Below are 21,046 nucleotides of genomic sequence, written 5' to 3'. Positions count from 1 at the left end.
ATTAAAAAATGCCTTTAAAAATGAACATGCTTTCTTAAGTAAGTAGTTATGCTGGCCAGTTGTGTTGCAGCACACACAGAGTATTGAAGAATGTGAGCTGCAAACCTGTGCCTTCACTTCTATAGCTCTGCACTATGTGCACAGGCCAGCTCTACATTTGGCACCTGCCTTGGAAGCAGTTTGAAAGCAAATCATGATGTTTTGTTTTGGTGATTGGAAAATGGGGCTGTCCCAGGGAAGCTCTAATGTGTTTTTGCTTTGAAATTGTCATTTCACTGTGGTTTAGCTAATGGACGCTGTTTCTGATCATGCCAATGTATAGAGGCAGCAGTATTTGGTGAAGAGCCCACGTAGAATCCTGCAGCTTTTGATTTGTTGTAGTTTAGATCAGGGACACAAAACCTATTTAGATCAGGGACACAAAACCTATTTAGGCAAGCAGCTTGCCTCATGCCTCATCTGGGCCACCTACCTCCCTGTTTGAAGTGTGAACTGCTCACTTCCAGGAAAATTTGGCTTTCCCAAAGTATTTCCCCTAAAACAGAGATAACCTGAGCCATTAAACGTGGATTTGCATTCCAAAAGCCTCAGAATCAGGTCTTTTACAATCCCTGATTGTGAAATGATCAGCAAAAATATCAGCGGTACCCTAGAAACCCTCTGACCCTGTGAGTGGATGAGGTGAGGCATGTCCCTCCCTATCTGTAGCACTCCATGCCCTTTTATCCTCCAAATTGCTCCTCAAAGTCCTCTTCGTGCCCAGTGCCCACAAAAGTCTGATAGCTGCCTTGGTGTCTGTCAGGTTCCTAGACATTAGGCCTGGTAAAAGTCCCCTGGAGATGGCTGCAGTAACCAGTCTTTGCTCTTCTGTCTGGGTTCCCAGTAACTCCTGTCCCTGTGCCCATCTTGATCAGCACTCCTTGGCTGGGTGCTGCCTGTGTTTCATCTCATCGAGTTCCAAATCTACATCAGCATTAACAGTGTCTGGTTCAGCTGCTGAGATGCTCTGGGAGATTGGCACCACCTTTCCTGTATGTTTGCTCAGCCCTGAAAATACACAATGTGCTTAAGAAATAATAGGTGGGAGAGCACGAGGTGCCATGTAATCACAGAGACATCCCAAAAGGCAGCAGCCCTCCAGAGAGGTTCTCAGGAACCAGCCAGCTGGTGCCTGCTGGCTGCTCTTGGCTATTTTGAGATCCTCCTGGGTCATAGGTATGAGCTTTAATCCAAGAAAGACCTCGCCAGCCACGTGTGGTGTTTTCACCTCTTGGATTGCATCAGGTGCTGTGAGACACAGCACTGCAAGCAATGTGGTCATTGTCTGCAGCCTGGCTCCAGCTCTCTCCCTTCCCATCATCTAGAGCAGAAGGGAAAGTCAAAAGCTCTATCATTTTCCTGTATTCTCCCCTGGTCTATCATTGCTTAATTGTATCCCTAAATCTTATTAAATTCTGGGGTGAGTCATTGCCACAGTGAGGTGAAAACAGAGCTGAGTGAATTCAGGAGAGGAGGAGTGTCTTCCCAGGTGAGTGGCTGAGCAGGAAAACTCCCACAGCAGACAGCCACTATCACTTCACAGGGGTGTTGCATCATCTGCCCACTGTTGCCTCTAATTTAATGCTCTAAACCCAAATCAAAACACCTGTAGTCTAAAGAGAATATAAAATAACTTGGAGTAGGAAATCCATGCCATTTAGACATGCAGATCTCTCTTAATCCTCTGAGACCTTCCAAGGTCACACAGGACTTATAATTGTGGTTCTGCATTGTCCTGTTGCACTGACTCTCCACAGAACCTACTTTCCATCACCAGGATAAAATTGTAGGATTAATCCAAGTGTCTGCATGTCTGTGTCCAAAATGTATTTAATTTGTGGCTACAGGAGTTCAAGCTTGAAAAACTCATTAAGGTCTGCAGGATGGCAAAACCACTGTCACTGGACAAATAACTTGTCACAAACTGGAAACTCTCCTCTGCTTTTTTGTGTAGGCACCATTATATTCCCCTCTACTTTCTGTTCTGGTTTTTCATGGAAATCCACAAAAGTCTGTTTTCCATCACATCCCAGGCTCCTGCTTCTCATACTTTTAGAAGTTTAATGTGCCTCTTTGGCATTCTCTCATGGCTGGGAATACGTTGCTGAAGGTAGGAGAGCCACCTTTCAGGGTGCTGGATGGAGCTCTTGACATGTGTGTGTGGATTCCCTGGTGGAATATATTCCATCCAGTCCAACCCCCTGCTCAGCTGCAAGCAATGAGTAGGATATTGCATTTCTGTGCAGCACAACTGAGTGATGATAGGAGAGCATGAGAAAATATTGTACTTGGCATTTCCTCTCTTCTTCCACATTGTTCTTGGGGATGTTGTTGAGTTCATTGTCCCTAAAATTGGGATGATAGTGCCCAGGAGTTGTTTTGACTTGTTGAGCTTTGCCTGATGTGGCAGTCTGGGACTGAGCAGTACTGGAGCACAAAGTGCTCAGAGCTGCTTAAGCTCAGTGAGGTTTCTAAGTTGGGTGGCATGAGAAACATTTCTTTTGTGGAAGGGTGGAAAACCAAGGGGAGCAGGTAAGTCAGCCTACACCACTGAGGGGTTTGCTAGGCAAATGCAAATTTATTTTTGCTCATCAGTTGCTGCCTGCATAATGGTATCTCAGTTGTTAATGGAGCAAACTAGAAAAGCACAGACAAGAAAATGCCAGGGCACTTTGTAAATGGAGTTAAACCTACCATCCAAGAGAAAGCAAAGATTTCAACAAATTGAAATTGTAGTAGACAGCAATGTTCCAAAGGAAAAGAAAGGCCAGGGGAACACTGTGTCAGAATAGAAGTAATCAGGCACTTAATGCTTCAGAAAAGTATAGAATCACAGAATAATTAGGTCAGAAGTGACCTCTGGAGATCATCTAATCCAAGCTAAAAGCAGGGTGAGCTAGAGCAGGTTGCACAGGAGTGTGTCCTGTTGGGTTTTGAATATCTCCAGGGATGGGGAACCAACAACCTCTCTGAACATCCAGGCTTGACCTCTCTGACAGTAAAAATTCATTTCCTTATGTTTACATGGACTTTGCCAGATTTCAGTTGTTGCCCTTTGCCTCTTTAACTGGGCACCAGTGTGAGGAGCCTGGCTCTGCATCTACCCACTTTTATCAGTAGTGACATACATTAGTTAGGGTCACACCCTTCCCCACCCTCAGCCCTCTTGTTTGGGGCTAAGCAGTCTGATGAGAGAATTGGGAAGTGGGAGGTGTTGCAGGAGATTGAACTAATGTTTCTGGGCAGATAATGAGGCCTGAAGCGCACCTGAATCCTGTCCTGAGTGAACAGTGATATAGAAATAGTACAGAATAGCTCAAATGAGCTTTCTTGCTTTTTCTTTCCTTCTCTCCATCTTCTTCTTTTCCTTTAGTATCTTTAATTTATGCCTATTCCCTTGGCATTGTCCCAGATGTCTTCTGGGAATAGTTATCTCTGGATCTTTTATCTCTCTGTGTTTGTCATTTAGTGTGATCTTGGCAGTCCCAAAAGCTGGGACATTTATGGTGAGTGATTCAGGTTGCTGATTTCTGTAACCTGCAGAGATGAGAAGAATGACTTTGGATAAAGCCTTGGATCAGAATTTGAGCTGGAGGTGAACTGTGGATGTTGAGTGTAGTTGGAGAATGGTTTTCTTCTTTTTAGAAAAGAAACTTGCATAACTCAGGTTTGGGGAAGGCAATGGTCAAAACAAGGAAGTCCCAGATCTAAAGAGAGCAACAGCCTCAATTCCAGACCCAGGAAGTCAGATGCTGGTTATTTGGACCACTGACAAATATCCAGGCCTATGGCTTTGCATCTGAGACCACTGAAGCACGTAGGGCTTGGCAAACCTGAGTGCCCCCAAATGAGCTATGGAAGCTCTGCTCTGGGTTTTCATCTTGGTTTGTTGGTTACAAAACCATGGCTGTCCCATACACCTGATGTTACATGTGTGAAAATGTTTGGTACAAAAATGTTAAATCTAGTTGAATGTGTAGATACTTCAAAACCTGTTAATTTTGCTTGTGCCAATTAATATATTGGGGTTGAAGGAAGACAGAAGATTTGGTTTGGTTCTGCTTGTAGTTGCTTTAAATCTGAGCATCTGGTCACTTACCCACCTTTACTAAGGTATTTTAAATATATTTGTTATATTGGCTTTGAAAGTAGAAACTCCCCAGAACTAGTTAAATATGAAACCTTTCATCATTGCTATCAATCTGTCATATCTCCTCCCAGCAGAGATTTGTTAAAACTTGTCTTGGATTCAATCTGTCTTGTCAAACCATTTGAAGCACCTTAGGTGCAGAATCAGTTTCCCTGTATTTCTGTGAAATAACAGAAGTAAGAGGTCTGGATTATGAAAAAAAAAACCACACAAAAAGAAAAGTCTGATCTTATTTAAGCAGAAAGAAAAGACCAGTTTCCATTCATGAGGATTTAATTCCCAGGCTCATTGTTTGATATTGCATCTGCCCACCTCTGCTTTTATTGTAGTAGCCCAAAATTACTGTGAGTGCATGTGTAGGGAAAAAAAAAAGTACAACCTTTAGAAGTTATGTGTTTAAACTGGCATTTGAAGCTTTGCTGATGCATCACAAAAGGTTTGAGTTGAATGCTTGTCAAAGGCTGAAGGCACTGAGCATATTCTGTTTTCCTTGTAGGTGTGTTACTGGACATCCAGCAGCACTTTGGAGTCAAAGACAGTGGGGCTGGCTTGCTGCAGACAGGTAAGAAAGGGTTTCCTCTCTCCCTGCTCTCTGTAACATTCCATTTGTCTGATGGGTGCCTAAGATTTCTTCATTCTGATGCATGGGCATTACTGGTTGTGAAATCTACTCGTAGAAAGGTGAATAAGTACACTCCTACTGGGAAGCTAAATGAAGATGAAGGGGTTTTTTTGGCCTTGATTTGCTGTTGGGCAGGAGGTTGGGTCTCAGAATGACTTGAGTGTAGAATGGACCAATAATTATTTTATTTACAAGAAACTAAATTCAAACAGGAGATGGTTCCTTCCCTAGATTAGAAAACTCATGATAAACCAACACCAGGATCCTGTTCACTTATTTAATTGGTAATAAGTGTGATGTATTTTGCCCTTCAAGTGCTTGACAGAGAATCTGCTGAATGGACAGTCCCTGGGAGCATGGTGTGGCATGAAAATGTAAAACTCACTGGGGCAAGAACCCGAGGATGAAAGCTGTAGGCAAGGCTAACAACCACTGCATCCATGAGAACTCATGGATTAACAGCAGCCCTGGAATTCTGCTGTTAGCTTCCAGCATTTCTCTTGTTGTGTAAGGAAGGATTATTTCAATTCTGATGTCCTTTTAATGGAGCAGGCATTTTCATGTCTCAGGCATCTTTAGGCAGAAGCTCAGCTTCTGTGGCCTCTGGTGCTGAGGGGTTTAGAGGAGGGCCTGTATCAGTGAGCTGCACAGGCTGACACTGAGTCAGTCTCATGCAGACACCACAGCACAGTTGGATCCTCGTGGAGAGTAGAAAGGAGTAGCAGGATTTGTAAGAAATGCAGGATTTTAAGAACACAGTCTGCTTTGAAAAGCTCCTACAGAACTATTAATTAGAGTCATGGATTTGTGGTGCTGTAGCTGTCTTGTCACTGTCATCTGTCTGAGGGAACTCTGCTGGAACAATTACATCTCTGAAAAAGTGAGAATTCTGTTAGGTTTTGAAATAGTGTGCCAGCATGACATGTTTTCCTATGCTATCATGGTGGATACCCAGCACCTGTCAGGAGCTTGTCTGTGAAATTGTGGCCAACACTGAATTGTAGAATATCATTCATTCTTTATGATCTCACTAAAGGTGAGACTGTTCTGGAGCTCCATCAATTGGTCTTTGATTTCAAACAATGTGAACCACTGCAATATCCCCTCCTTTTTTATTTCCTGCAGCCCATGGCACAGCAGGGTCCTCATCTGTGCTTGCAGCTTCTTGGTAATGTTGTAATGCAAACAATTAATAACAATTTGTATTAAATTTTTACAAAATGCTGTCCTTGTGGGACAGCAGAGCTCAGCTCATCTGATGTGAGCAGCATGTGTCCAGAACAGAAGGTTTCAGCTTTAAAAGTGTCACTGATTATACAAAGCATCAATCAGTTATGCCCAAAATGGCACTGCCTGTCTGTCAGATTCTTTTCTACAGCAATTATTTGTATTTATTTATTGTACTCAGGGGAACAGGTCCTCAATGTATCATTAGACACAAAGTGCTTTCAAGAAAATATTCTGGTGGAAAAGGACACTTGCCAAAGCACATATTTAATCTTTATTCACTTCAGTGGATGAAATCCTTCTGAAGATTATTCATTGACAGCCAGTAAAAGCTAACTTCAGCAGGATATTCATTTGTTAATTGCAAGATATGTTATTTATTTCTCTAGCAAATACACGGGGCATCTGAAAACAGCATCACTGAGATAGTGCAGGATTTTTCTTGAGTGTGTCCAGTTTTTAACAGGTAATTCTTGCTTTTAGAAAAGCAGTCTTTTCTCTTTTTTTTGCTGATCTGAAAACTGAGGACTTGACTTTGCTTCTGCAATATAGATAATAATGTACTAATCACAATGCTATCAGAGGAAAAGAGTGCTCAGAAAATAGAACACCATTTCATGTAAATAAGGATAGAGGCATGTAACTGAAGGCTTATTAAATCTATTCCTCCAGCCTCCCAAGTTTCTGTGTTGGCAGGTGGCCCGTGGCCCAGGGCCACTAAGGTATCCTTAATCCTGCTTAAATAAAAGATGCTGCCCTAAACCACCACAAACATTCTTCTAATCTTTTGTCTTTTCTCTAAACCAGACTTCCCAATGGTAAAATCAGGGGAAATGGTGCAGTGTAGAAGCCCTTGCCCAGGGTTGCAGAAGAAGCCTGGAGCAAAGCTGGGGCCAGGCCAGGTGTCTCCCACTCTCCTGCCCTAACCCTGAACAGTTCCTATGCCAGCAGACATACAAATATTGTTTGCTTCCCATGAGATGGTCCTGCTAACTAATGGAGTGATGTGAGATGAAAGACTGCTCATCGTGATTATGCCCTCTGAATAAAGAGTGGATTAGTCCTCAGGTTGTTAATCCTGCATCTAAATCAGTCCTAAATTAATTTACAACGTTAATGAGGGGGAGTGAAATGTAGTATATATGCAGTTCATATCACTCATCAAAAAGGCAATAAAATGAAAAAAACTTTAAAAAATTCAAAAAGCCTTTTAACTGAGAAACAAGGATGCACAAATTTTTAGGAGGAAATGGTTCTGAAAATCCAAACAGAAAGCGGGGAAAAGAAATCTGCCAAGGATAATGTTTGACCCTGTGTTCATCCACTCCCCACTCTTGGCAGGCACAGCTGATCTGGTATCTCTCTGATCACTTCCAAACCAGTCCATACTCTCAGCTTCTCATGCTGTCTGGAAAGCAAAGGTGACTTGTTCCTTAGGAATTGCAGACACAAATAGGATTTTTGTCTTCATTTATATTAATCCTGACATACAAGCTGCTCTTTAACCAAGAGAAACTGGTTATAGATACACTGTAGTTCTCTGTACAGAAAAATCACAGGACAATCCAGCCTCATCCATAATGGAAAGAAGCAGACCATGGTCTGCTCTACAGCAAGCATCCAGTGACAGCAGAGGACACACTGACAGATGGAGCACAAGTGCTGCTTGCTCACTAGCATTCAAGAGTAGCACCCATAAAACTGGTGATCTGAGCTTCTCTTATCTCCAGATGATGCTGGGAACTGTGTGCTGATCTTCCCTTTTAAAGCACTACATATGCAGTTGTGTAAATACTGGTTTAGTTGACCATCCCAAAGGTCTGCATCCAAGCTTTCTTGTGCTTTTCAGTTCTTACTGGCTGCTTTTCCCAGCCAGAGAAAGGATAAGCCTGGCTGAACTCAGGTGGTAGAGCATCTCTGCCTACCTGAGCTGTTCAGCTGTATCCAGTCAATACATTTATAAACCCAGCCATACAAAAAGTCTTATCTATGTGTGGAGTTAGGAGCAGCTACAGAGCTACAGCCACTAGGAACACAAAGACTAAGAAGGTGGTGGACAACTGGATTTGTACTGCTTCAGCTGGATTTTAAACTGCTTCAGAATAGTGTTATCCTTCCATATACACTATACCATGGGAGTAATGCCCCAGTGCTGTGCTCTGGTTTTGACTAGATTATTTTCTCTTCCTTCTACAATTTTTGTGCTTTATTGCTCTGTCTGCTCTCTCTGCCCTTGAATTTATTTTGCTTTTGTGTCTCTTGCCAGTGTCTCTGTAGCACACAAGAGCTCTAATAATAGCAGTGGTTGGCTCATGATACAGTTTGTTGCCCGAAGATTTCAGGATCTTTTATATCAGGAGGGCTTATAAGGCTGGGCCTTATACATGGGGAAACCAAGAAAGCCAAATGGGAAAAATTACCTGCCCAAAGTGGCACAGCAGGTCTGAGGCAGAGCCAGGATGAGAACTACTGTCCTGTTCATGAACATGCAGCATTAGTTTATGAATTAATTAGTTAATTAATGAGGTTAATGTTTAGACCCAGAGATTGGGTGCTTGTTACTGGGCATCCTCCAACCCAGACAGCTCCAGCTCAGGGATTTCTGCAGGGGGAAACTGAGAGGTATCAAATGGGGGTTATTGCAAGGATTCCATGGAAATGCAGAGGGGGAAAGTCTGTCTCCAGGAAGAGCATAGAGATGTCATTAGAGGAAACCCTGGCAGGCAGAAGTCTGCAGTGTAAGGTCACAAGCCAGGAAATGTAAGGAGGTGAGAGGTCAGCAAGGACTCACAAAAGGTGAATAATCATAGATAACTGGGGCTCTGAAGGAACTTATCTTTCCTCATGTGCAGAGGGATGGGCATTCCCCCAGATGCCTTTCAGCCCCTGATTTCCCAGAAAGCCAAGCATTGCCAGGTACTTTTTCATAAATCTTATTGTGAGCTCACTTTTCCTGTAAGGGTCAATTCCAGCTACAATCTCTGTTCATTTGAAAAGTGGAACTTTTATCTTCCTGTGTTGCCCTACCTCTTGAGCTGACATGGTGTAACCTTTCAGGAGGTTACAACCTCACAAATGCACAATCAGCTCTCTTGTGCTGTGATTGTTCCCACCAAGCTATAAACACATGCATTGAGAATGGGTCTTGACATAGTGGATTGCAGCACAATGGTGGGATAAATCAGACTTGATGAAATTCAGTTCCCTTTGACTCCCATCTTCTTGTCATTGGCTTATGGTGGCAGCTGTACTTCTCTAACATTTTAATTTATTCCATGCAGAAACCACATTCTCCAGGTGCTACCCCTGAATATGTGTACATTACATGAGTTGCAGGTGCTGCTTGTTTCTTTTCCCACTGCTTCTCCCTAAAGGGACACTTTCTCCTCAGCTGTGCTCTGCAGAACTGGACTACATCTTCACATTTTGCTTCCTACTCCACCACTTAACTGGTCTTCTTTCTAGAACAGAGAAAATCATAATCTAAACACTTTCTGTTTTCTATTTCAACTTCATGGGCTTTCCATTTGGGTAAAGGCTTCCTGCGCCTGAGCACTTCCCAAGGAGCTGGTTCCTCAGGTGTCCAAGCCAGGAGGTGAGATAGAATGCTTATAGAATACTTTGTGCTTGCTCTTCTTTTGACTGCAAATGGTTTGGTCCACCATGTCCTACCCTGCTTCCAGCAGCACTAAGCATTCTTAGATCCAGGTTACTTCTCTGGCAGTCTGGTGCTCAAAGTGGCAGGACAAGGTGGACCTCTCTTTCTGCCAGGAGATCCTCCAAGGCCTTTCAACAACGAGCAAAACCTTTCTCCCCATTTCCCCCTCCATCCCTGACTTTGAGTCCTTTTCTCTGACATTTTTCTACCTTCTGTAGGATTCTGCTGATGTAGGGATTAAGCAAGGTCAGTTTAAGCAATGAAGAGGAGAAAGCAGGGCACTTTCAATATGCCTTCATTAATGTTGTGACAAGGGTTGATCTTATTTTACTGGAGTGAGCTGACAAAGTCCAGAGCTTGGTCATTTCCCACCTACATCCTTTACAAGTTCAGTCTTTTTTTCCTGTGTGCTAGAACAGTCTGATTTCCTGAGAAGTCATGGCAGTCTGAGGGTCTGATTCATGAAAGCACTTAAACCTATTTGGAAATGCCTCTGCAATCAAGAAGGAGAAGAGTATTGTCTTGAATCAGTGAGCAGGTTGGAGGAAAACGTGTTTGTGCCCTGGCCCAGTGCCCATGCACCAAGGACTGAACTATAAAAATGTCATTTACAGCCTGTGCTCTCACTGGACAGCCCTGGATTGCAAAGTAAATCTTCTTGGGGGAGGATGAAATGGTCAGGGTGGGAAGGGAAGGTATCCTTGCTTCCTGCTGAGAGGAGGGAAGTGCTTCAGCTGCTCTTGTATTTTGTCTTTCTGCTCTTTGTGGCAGCAGTGAGTGCAGGCTACTAGAGCAGGGAAACTCTCCAGACTGCCTTGTCTTCATTAATATCTTCACATCAATATCTTCACTTTTGATAATGCATGGCCAGTAGCACAAGATAACAATTCATTCCCCCATCCTGTCTTTCTGCTTAGCACAAGGCAAGTTTGTCCTCACTATTGGCTTTCAGGTACTTGGGCTGGGTGTTGTGAGGGAAACTTGCACTTTTGCTGCTTGTGGCCATCTGTTCTATTAGTAGAAATTGGCCTATTTTCCCTCAGGCTGTAGTTCAGACACCTCTTGCCAGGGTTGTCTTCACTTCTGCAATTTATTATAATAATGAGGGGAAAGATTTCCCACAGATTTTAGAGAAGTAGTTGTTATTCCACCCAAAGTCCCACATCTTTTAACACAGCCTGTCCATCCCCCCATGTATGTTCCTCAGACCTCAGAATTTGAATCAAGCACTGTAGAGTACAAGACAGGATTTTTGTTGGTATTGTGTAATACTTTCAAACAACACTTTCCTCTTAGTACCAGCAGTGCAGTCTCATGTAACTGGTATCTGCACAGTTTTGTGCACAAATAGTTCAGAAGGGCTGGTCTGGCTCCCTTGACTTTTTTCATTACCACAGTAGCTGTGATTATGAAAGAGGGAGATGAACATTTACATTATCAGTTATTATGTATTTTATGGCTACCAGTTGCTGCAAAGGAAGCATGGACTTATATTCAAAAACCTTATAAGTAGGTTACTTTTTTTCCTCCCCTTCTTCAGTGGCATTAAAAGCTTTTGGTAGTAAGTGGAAAAGCTTCTTATCTTTAATTCTTGCTTTCACTGTGCCTATAAATTTAATTTTCAAGTGTGGTGACCAGGGGAGTGTTTGTGTGTGGCCTCAGTATGGTATCAGTTGCTGTTGATACACTTTGGGCCGAATGTAAAGGTAAGTGTTAGCTCAGAAGAGAAAGGTTTTTTTGCCTAGACCTTAAGTGAAGTTGAATCAGGGTCTTCTATTAACTGAGAGTGAGAAAATAGACCTAATTTTTATAGTACATTTTATATATTTAGCATGCTTCATCCCAGGGGAGCCTCAAGTGCTTTCTCTGAAAAGATTTATTTTAAGGTTGTTTTGGTTTTGTCTCGTCTCCCACACCTGGAGAACTCTCAGTTTTCTTAGAGCACAGACCTGCAGTTCTGCAGGGCAGTGTATGGTGTAGTGAGAATGAGAACAGCTGGGTGAGCTCAGGTGACAAAGGGGTCAGGCTTGGTCTGTGCCCACTGGGACATCCCCAAGGTGACACAGTACTGTTGGATTTGAGAGAGGGATCACTTGGACACCCCAAATATTCTTGACAGAGTGTGAAGGACTCTGGAGCACTGAAGGTGCTGTTTGGGAATGAAGAGCCCTGAGGCTGGTTCCTGTAACACAGCAGGCATCCAGGGCTGTGTTTGCAGGAGTGGGAGTGTTGGGGTCCTGGACCAGTCCATGCAATTGTTTTGCTTCTCTGATGTCCTGTCTGGAGTTCCAGGTGACTTTTCCTCCAAACCAGTGCTTCTCAAACCTTTTGGGCTGTGTACCAGACCACTCTGCATCCTTACAATCAAATTTGTGTAGTGATTTATCGCTATAAAAGTAGCATTGCTACATGTCTGGCTGGAAAGAACATTCTGTTATGTTGTGGGCCACAATTCTGGGATCTGTAGCCATGGCAGAAGCAAGAACAGGTCAGCAGGGCTGCAGTGATTCCCATATAAAGACCCAAATGCACCTGAGGAGGAGTGACTCATTCATAGGCACTCGTACCTGGCTTTGCAAATGAATTCCAGGGCATCACTTATGTAAAAAGTGAACATTCCTCGTGGTATTGGGTAGTGTTAGCAGCCTGCAGAACTAGATTCCAATTAACACCAGTAAGCCTGACTTGCATGAATGGTGAATTGTTGTAGCAATCTCCCCATGCTCTCCCCTTGCTCCCAGTACATGCACCTATTTGGGGATGTTTCCTGTATGCTGATGTAAGATTATAGAGCAAAGACCCATTTTCTGCTTAAATTATGTGGGAAGCCTAGTTTTGGAGAGAAAATATTACTGATCATATTCCTTTACTTACCCTAATTCACTGTACATGTACAGTTATGTAAATGTATATAAACATTTTTGCTAAAACTCTCTTCAGTTGTTTTCAAGGTAGTCAAATGACTGTGGAAGGCTCAGGTTTTTAAATCACAGGTGAAAAACAAACAGTTCTTTGATGGGATGAGTAGTAGAAGGAGGGGTTCACACACATTCTTGTGGTCTTTGCTGCTGCAAGCAGGGAAGTGGTTTGGTTTTCAGTGGAAAGGACATTTCTAGGGAAAGTTCAGTTCTGATGTCTTTTATTCCCCCCTCAGTTATGCATTAGGTTATTAGTAATTAAACATTTGAACAGTTTTAACCATTTGCTCCTTCCAAACCTTTCATCCACCAATGTTTACAGAAGACTTACTTTACATATTCTCCTACTGCATCATTGCCCTTGTTCTTTGTAGGTGAGCTGAGTTGGAGATGAGGCACCTCTAATTTATTTCCTTGTGGGACAGTGGTGTTGAAGTGAGAACTTTAATAGTAATAGACCTTTCCTGCAAAGATTTGCCCTAAAGAGCTAAGGAATTACAAAAACATGCTTATTTGAAGCTGCACTAACTTTAAATGCATGGTTACAATAAATAACTATTGGGGTGGACTTGGAAGTGAATTAGGGAGGCAGTACAGGTAAAACAGTTTGAGCTTTAATTGATTTATTTATTGTAAATTCTATGAATTTACAATTCACAGAATCAGAGAGAGTTCTGACTTGGCAGGGACCCACAAGGATCATGAAGTCCAACTCCTGGCCTGCACAGGGCACCCCAACAATCCCACCCTGTGTCTGGGATCATTCCACTGACAGTGGTGGCCAAGGTGCTCTCTTCTCTGTGTCATTTGCCTGCTTCCTTCTTTGTCTGCATCATCAGCTTGTGGAGGCAGGATGATCCCCTGACAGCCTCTGAGGAATGCCTGTTAAAGCTGACCTTGCTAAGAGTTACACAGTGACATTTTCAGCAGAGGATTTGTCTGTCTGGGGTTGGGTTGGGTTTGTTTTGTTTTCCTTGAAGGATGTTTGAAGTATGCTCTGAATTCTTTGTTTTTAATTCTGCCTTATTCACAATTACTGTATTTTTCCTTGGCTCTGCCTCATCCAGGGCTGTGAGTGGTCCTGGTCACCTCAGCAATTGATGGTATCAGTTGTCAGCACTGTGTTTGTGTCTTCAACATCCTGTGGTTTTGTCCAACCTACCTGGAGTACAAATAACAATAAAATTCTTGTAGTGCCCTTGGCCACACCTCTTGAGCACTAGAAATCATTGACAAAGTCTGACAAAGAAAGGAATTGTTTCATGAGAGCCTTTGTGACAGAACGAGTCATGTTAAGAAAGATGGGTGAGTTAAAGAATAACTTTACCACCAATTAAAAAAAAAGGAAAGAAAAGGAAAAGAAGAAAGTCTTTACTGAGTTCAATTCAATTTAACCATATGGGCTTTTTTGAAAAGCAGCCTTCCATTTTCCAGGTGTAGTTTAGGATATAGAAATGCTTAACTTACTAATTGTGCCTGCAAATCAAAGTGAAGTGGCACTAATTCCACCTGAAAAATTGCTCCCAGGGTAAATTAAAAGCTCAAAATTAGTGATTGAGCTAAGAATCTTTTAAAAGCCTGATACTAAAAATAGATATTATTTCAGAAGAGCTGATGTAAACAGTAATTACAGTGAGAACCATGCAGTATTTCACTAGATAAATCCATCTCCTTTATCTGTCTTCTTGAAAGTAAAACTACAGAACAGGAGCATGAAAATGTCTCATGATTTTTGCTGGTTTAGTTCTCACCATCTCCTGCTTTATTTTTAAATTGGCATCTCCCACCGTCACATTGGAGCACCAGTGAGGCACCACTGCTCTTACAGCTCAGGGAGCTGAGACTGCCTCAGCCCTGTGGCTTAGTCATGGGGGCCTGGAAAGAGGCTCTAAGAGTTATTGGGTTGCAATTCTTAGAAAATTCTTATAAAAATGTAGGTGGATTCATTCCTGCTATACCCACCCAGAGCCTTCAGTGACTTCTAGCTTTTGGCTGATGTAGCAGCCCTGCTGCCTGCCAACTGCTTTGAAACCCATGGATGTGATAATGGGGAAAATTATTAGCAAGTGTGACAGCAAATATGTCATATTGAGGGGGAGGGTGGCAAAACAAAGAGAAAATATTAAAAGAAAGTATGTCTGGGGGAAAAAAAAAAACAAAAAACATGAGGAGAGCAAACATTTTCCTGAAAAGCAAATTGTCCAAAGTTTTTCTTGTTTTCATAGAGGATGTTCTATGGCAGAAGAGGTAAATAAAGGATGTTATACAAGGGATATTGAATTTTCACTAAAAGCTCCCCAGTGAGATATTCCTACCAGCTGCTAATGTTCCACCTTCCAGAGCCTGGGACAGTGTATTACACACTGAGCAGAGAAAATATTTGCATTGTATATAAAAGATGTGTTAAATTGTCTCATTTGTACTTACTGAACTTATTCTTTCTGGATTCACAATCCAGAAACTGGTTTCTTGTCTAGTCACCAGACAAATAAACTTGGGGCAGCACCATGCCAAGTGTTCCCCCAAGGTTCAGTTCCAGCTGAACAGGGCTGTGATAGCAGAGCTCAGCTGGTGCCTCGGGGCATTTCTGGGCTCCTGGGAGGGAGTGGAGCAGGCACTGAACACAAACCAACACCAGATGGGCCACTGGTCACTCGCCAGGCCCACCTTCTACATTTTTTAGACCTAATTGAAATGGGCTTCTTTAATACCTTGACAATCCCTGGATTTAGCCAGTATTGCCTTTCCTTTTCTCCATTAATGTAATTGATGATGCATGAAGGAATTGCGTTCGCAGACCTTGCGCATTGCAGTGTTTGTTTCAGGGTGGTTTTCTTCCCAGTGGTACTTGTTCCCCCAGAAAGATACTGGTCCAAAGAAATTTAAACTGAGGGATTATTTAACAGGGTCCAGTCACACTCCATGGCTATTCACACTGTGATTAACCCTGGAGTCTTCTACAGATACCATGTTCTTTTATCCACAGGAGCAAGTTCAGTTGCAAGCTGAACTGCAGCTGCATTCCTGGAACTGCAGCTCAGCTTGGCATTAGAATACTTTTCCAAGTCAGGAATGACACATGGGTGATAATCTTAGAAATAACAAGTGTAAAACAGAGATTCTGTAAGACACACAGAGATTCATTCTCCAGTGTAGCTGTGATCCTTTTCTGAACTGTGGCAAGTTAAACACTGGGATATACCAGTATTTCAACAATTTCCTTAAAGTAATTTGTCCCTTTTTGAAGGCCCCCCAGCCACTGTGAAACACTTGCTCTTTGTCTAAATTGTCATTTATAACAGCGAGAGGCAGGAGCTTTTCTAAATACTGCACACAACATTGACTTGCAAATAATTCTGTTGCACAGCACCCACAGTGGTGTGAGAGGCTTCCCTGCATCCTGGGGCTTCTCTTCACTGTGGGGTGAAGGCTGCTGTCACTGCAGGTGTTTATTTGTGGCCTGCTGGTTGTTCAGCTCTTGTCCTAGTCCTCAACGTACAGTTGCAAATGGCAGTCAATGATGATGGTTTCTTGCATTTACTCTGTGATGCCAAAGCCTTTTGAAGTGTTACTGGCATCAGGAATAATAGATGGATCAGCCCATGGAAGTGCTGATGGGCATCGTGTGGCATGGGATAGGAAGCAGAAAATATTTATGGTCCCTGAGCTGTTCTCAGACCACTGGTGCTTGAATGATGGTGAGACTCTCTCTAAAGCTTGCTGGACATAAAAAACGGTGGGAGATGAGGGTATTATGGATGTCCTAAGGTCATCTTCAAAATGCCTCTGGCCTGCTTGTGGATCTTGTTACTTGGGGTTTGGTGGCTGTCTGGAAAGCCTGTAGTATTTTAAAATAAAGATGTCTTTATTTATCTATCTATATCTAGATAGATGAATCAGTAGATAGTTTTTTATATCTGTGTTGTAGTTTAGGTGCCAGACTCTCAGAGGAGAATAGGTTGAGTTACCTGGTGTGCTTTACCACAGGAGAAAGCAGCTTGACAACTGCTGAGGGGCTGGAGCCTGGTTTTCTTCCAAAAGCAGATCTTGCTGTCTGGTGGCTCAGACTCCTCTCTGACCCTCACAGTGCTGCTAATCAGCCTAGGAAATGGTGCAGCACTTTATTACCTGTCTCTTGCAGCTGGTGGTGATTGTTTGTGTCCGAGCTCACGGTTTCTGTGCCTGGGTGAGTTTAATGATGGGTAATAAATGAGAATCACATCAGGGCTCAGGGTAAGTGAGAGCAAATGGTTCCTTCCTTGCCTTGTAGAGGACTTGTGATTCATAATGAAACCAGACAGTGAGCACATTTACACACAAACCCCACTTTGGGCCAGCATGTCTGGTCCAGAGCAGCTAGCCCTGGCCCCTGTTGTACTCTCACGTACACCCTCCACTTCCTTCTGACAGGAGAAGTTTCAAAAATTTTTGTTCTGTTTTGCTTGCCCTCAAAAATAAGAGGGGGTAATGTAAAATCACATAACATAATGAATGTCCAGAAAAGGATGTGGAGTGTATGTTTTTCTGATTTTTTTCCTCACAATGCAGAAACAATCAGAACGGGTCAGTTTGCTGGAAAGCATTCCAAAAACTTCTCAAGGAAGAGTGGAAATGAATATCACGAGGAATATTGTCAGGACCTGAGCTTAAAAGATCAGATCTTTGTGTGGATAACCCATTATAATTCTTGGGAGTGCTGAAGGCAGCCTCTGAGTGGTTCAGCTGCCTGTGTAGAGGAATTCTGTGTACTTTCCTCGGAAGGATCTGATTGCTGTCCCTGCCACAGACAGGATGCAAGGCTACTACATGGTTTTCTGATCTGTTGTCATTGTTCTTGTGTTCTTATGAAGTGGTCTCCTGAGGTTAAATGAAAGATATCTTACTGGGGGACTTATTTATTCACTGGCAATGCCTCAGGCAGAAAGATGGACATGGCTGCTAGGGAGAAACTGTGAGATTCCACAGTGAGATGATTTTTTTTTCTCTTTCTGTGTTGGTGCTTTGAATTGAAACCCACTCAGCACTGCAGAAATTTCCCCTGTAAAGTTAGTGTGGTTTTGGGCCAGTCCCTAATGGGTGGCAGCTTATATAGAAAGCTGTCATTGCACAAGGTACTTTGCATTTTACAGGCAACCCAAAAAAAAAATAGGTAATTGAGCAGGAAAAATACTGAAATTCCCTCTGTGACCAGCAAAAAGCTGTTCAGAAGCAAGGATTGGCTGGGCAGTGTTATGAAATGTGTGTGTTTCCTCTGCAAATAAAGGTGAACCTCTCAATAGCACTAATGGCCCTGGGAGGAGGGAAATCTTTGAGGAAAATAATACAATTCTGAGTTGTTGGATAAGCATCAAACCAAAGCAATTACCCACAATGGCTTTTATATCCACATCTTCTGTGAATTTTAGCATATTCTCATTTCACAGTGATTTCTATTCCTAAAAAAGTGAATTAGCATAAGGCTGCAGATGGCAGGATTTAAAGAGCAGTACCCCTTGCTGGCACCGCCTGCATCTCAGAGCAAGTGAATAAAAATCAGATATTTTAGATGTCCTCTTGAAGTTTTGGTGATGAGAAGTAATATATTTTCATCCCTTAGAATTCAGTTTAATTTGACAAATGTTTGCCTTCCTCCACATATCTAGAGGCAGGCAGTGTGAGACCAGGGTGAAGTCAGTGTGTTTGGAAATTCAGAAAGATGTGAACTGACCCCTGTGAAGGAAGTCAGCTCTAATACAGAGATGAATCTGTATTTTTTCCCTTCAGATTGATAATTTCCTTAGTTATTGAGTTTTATTGATTTTAAAAGATGGCATTTTACTGATCTGCTACAAGCACTCTTGAAGATGTATGGCTTGAGTTGGAAAGGGAACAGTTTTGTGCAAAATGGTGTGGAAGGAGTTTGCTGCCAAGCTCTGACACACTTTTATCTGCACATGCACAAACACACAGTGGAATGTGATCCCTTGTCCTTCCCTCTCTGGTCATCAGTGCTTTGCTCCTGTGCCTTGGTGATAACACTGCAACAAGATCTGGGGTGTCCTGCATGTCTCTCATTCACCCCAGAGCATTTCCTGCCCATGTGCCTGTGCTTACGTGCTTTCCTGAGCACATAATCTGCAGAAATGTCTCCAGTTTTAACTCTCTTTGGTGGATGCCAATGACAGACATTAAAATTGAGAGGAAACTTTCATTTACTCCTTGTGTCCTACCAGATTAGATGCTGTCCCAAGGCTGTCAGTGCTGTGGTAGTTGACAGCCATTTCCATCATTAAAATGCAGCTCTGGCCATTTTCCCTTCCAAAGAGGGAGCATGTGTTTTGCCAAGCCCACAATAGATGCTACAACAGCCCCCTAAAGAACTGTAAAAATAATTAAAAAGAAATCAATCAGTGCCACTGCCAGCCTGGGGAGAATGTCAGCAAAGAGCTGTGTCCCCCTCCCCATTCCCAAAGCAGATCCGTGTGGATTTCAAGGCTTTGATGCAGCTTTTCCTCGCTGCTCTCAGCATTTGCTTGGCTCCCAGCAGCGTAGCCATCAGGACTGGTAGCTCCAAAATCCCCTGGGCTTGTGGCCCTGGTGGAAGGCAGGGGCTGGGGGTCTCTTTGTGGCCAAGACTGCTGGCAAAACCAGTCCCTGTCCCAGCCTTGCCCAAATCCCTGGCGCTGGGAGGGACCAGCGGGCTCCTGAGCCCCGGCTGCGTGGGCCGTGTTTGGGGAGAGAATGTTTGGTTCCTGCAGAGTTTGTAACTCTCTGTAATGCAACCAGCAGATACTGAGAGCTGTGTGTAGAGGTCAGCGAGGCATTCCCACTGTGGAACAGTCATTTATTTAGGGTTTTCATTTAAAAAACAAACCCAAACAAACCTTAAGTCTGAAAGATGTGGGATGGGAACATATCAGATGATCTCCCTCACAAATACATGAGGAGCTCTTGATTCCACTCTAAAGAGAAGGGGAAGCACTTCCTATTGCCTTGTTTTTATTTTCTCTTTTCTGAGGAAACTGTTGTCAGTAGCAAGGAATTTATTAGTAATACCCAGTAGAAGTGTCTCCTCTCTATCCTGTTCTCTATTGCTGCAGGAAGTAGATTTTGAGATTGAGACAGAATAATTCTTATTGCATCCTAGTTAATTATTTGAAATTAAAATGTTCGTTGAGGAAGGATGCAGGATTAGCAGTGCTGTTGTAAAGAAGGATGGCAAAGCTCATTTTAGTATGAAAACAGTCTTCCCTCTCTACTCAAATAGGAACCAGGAACATTATTTCTCTTTATACCTCATACAAATGAAGCATCATTCTATTATGAGAATAACAGATTTAAAGTATTTTATTGCTAGTTAAATCTAATTCATGGTACTCAATGCAGATTTCAAGGATCAAGGGATTTAGATTATCCTGCATTACCAGCTTTAGGCTGTCCTTTCTTGATGTGTTTAAGTGTCTGCTGTGCTTGGAAAGGCTTTGAGGGCGAAGGTGCACATCCCTGTCCCTGCCCCAAGGGACTCGCTGTAGTTCCAGCCTCCAGCTCATGCTGCCAGAAAAGAGACAAGATTTGTTTTCAGCCCACAGCAGGCCCCAGATTTTGCTCTCCAGATGGTCACACAAGCTCTGCACTGGCACAAGGGAAAGTCTGAGCAGTTCCTTGAGGAGATCTCACCTTTGCTTCCGAAGGCTCCTGCGGATGTGGCGCTGTGCGTGTGCCTAGAGTCATAATTGCAATGGTTAAAGAAAGAGCTCTTCAAGTAGAGGAAGGGAGCAGAACAAAATAAAGCTCCTTTGGGGTTTGTGGCTATTTAAATGCTTTTTTAAGACACCTTTCTCTGGCTGTGAGCCCTGGGTGTAGGTGTTTCATCCTCCTGGCAAATAGGAGCAGCCTCTTCCCAGCTGGAGGGTTATTTGTGACTGCAGCTCTCAGAGGGATGGAAAACAGGCAGAACATCCTGGAAAACTGCACAGAAAGGGAAAAGCAAAACTGCTGTTTGTTCAGATGCAGACTTTCATGAGTGCTAGAGTGGTTGCTGGCTGTGTCTGTAACAGCAGCCAAGACTGGTTTAGGTATATTTTGGTCATGTCGTAGCTGTGTCACTCATGATGCTGCAGTGCTGCACAGCTATTGACCAGTCTCTGCACCTCTGGGATCTCATGTCTAATTCAGGATTGACCAGAATGGATACAAATCCATCCTAATTGGCTAACTAAGTTAATGAACTTTCCCTGCAACTGACTGCACAATGGCAAACCGACCCTGTCACGCACTGTGTGAGCACCGCACCGGGCAGGGCTGACATGTCCTGCTGCCCTGGGTCACCAGAAGGTTCTCAAACACTCAGAGCTGCTTAAGTCAAATGGAGGAGAAACTGCAACAGGACAAAGCTCTGACTGGGAGCTTCATAGCTGTGTATGTACAGGGTCAAAGTTAACTAGTGGTTTTAG

At 43.1% G+C, this 21,046-nt stretch overlaps 1 protein-coding gene across 5 annotated transcripts in view; it reads left to right on the top strand.

Moving 5' to 3' along the window:
• Positions 1-21,046, top strand: part of LOC118694206 (sphingosine-1-phosphate transporter SPNS2-like) — a 136,670-nt gene that overhangs the window by 32,117 nt on the left and 83,507 nt on the right. For all 5 annotated transcript variants that reach the window (XR_004981381.1, XR_004981382.1, XR_004981380.1 and 2 more), the window contains exon 2: positions 4,686-4,751. Coding sequence is in view for 2 of the 5 variants with exons in the window: in XM_036395198.1 (XP_036251091.1) it covers positions 4,686-4,751 (66 nt within the window). In the remaining 3 variants the exon portion in view is untranslated. The remainder of the gene's footprint in view (positions 1-4,685; positions 4,752-21,046) is intronic.

Source organism: Molothrus ater, chromosome 21, assembly GCF_012460135.2.
Source record: "Molothrus ater isolate BHLD 08-10-18 breed brown headed cowbird chromosome 21, BPBGC_Mater_1.1, whole genome shotgun sequence".
NCBI lineage: Eukaryota > Metazoa > Chordata > Aves > Passeriformes > Icteridae > Molothrus > Molothrus ater.
Note: the sequence above shows the minus strand (reverse complement) of the source record. Positions and strands in the feature narration are given on the sequence as shown.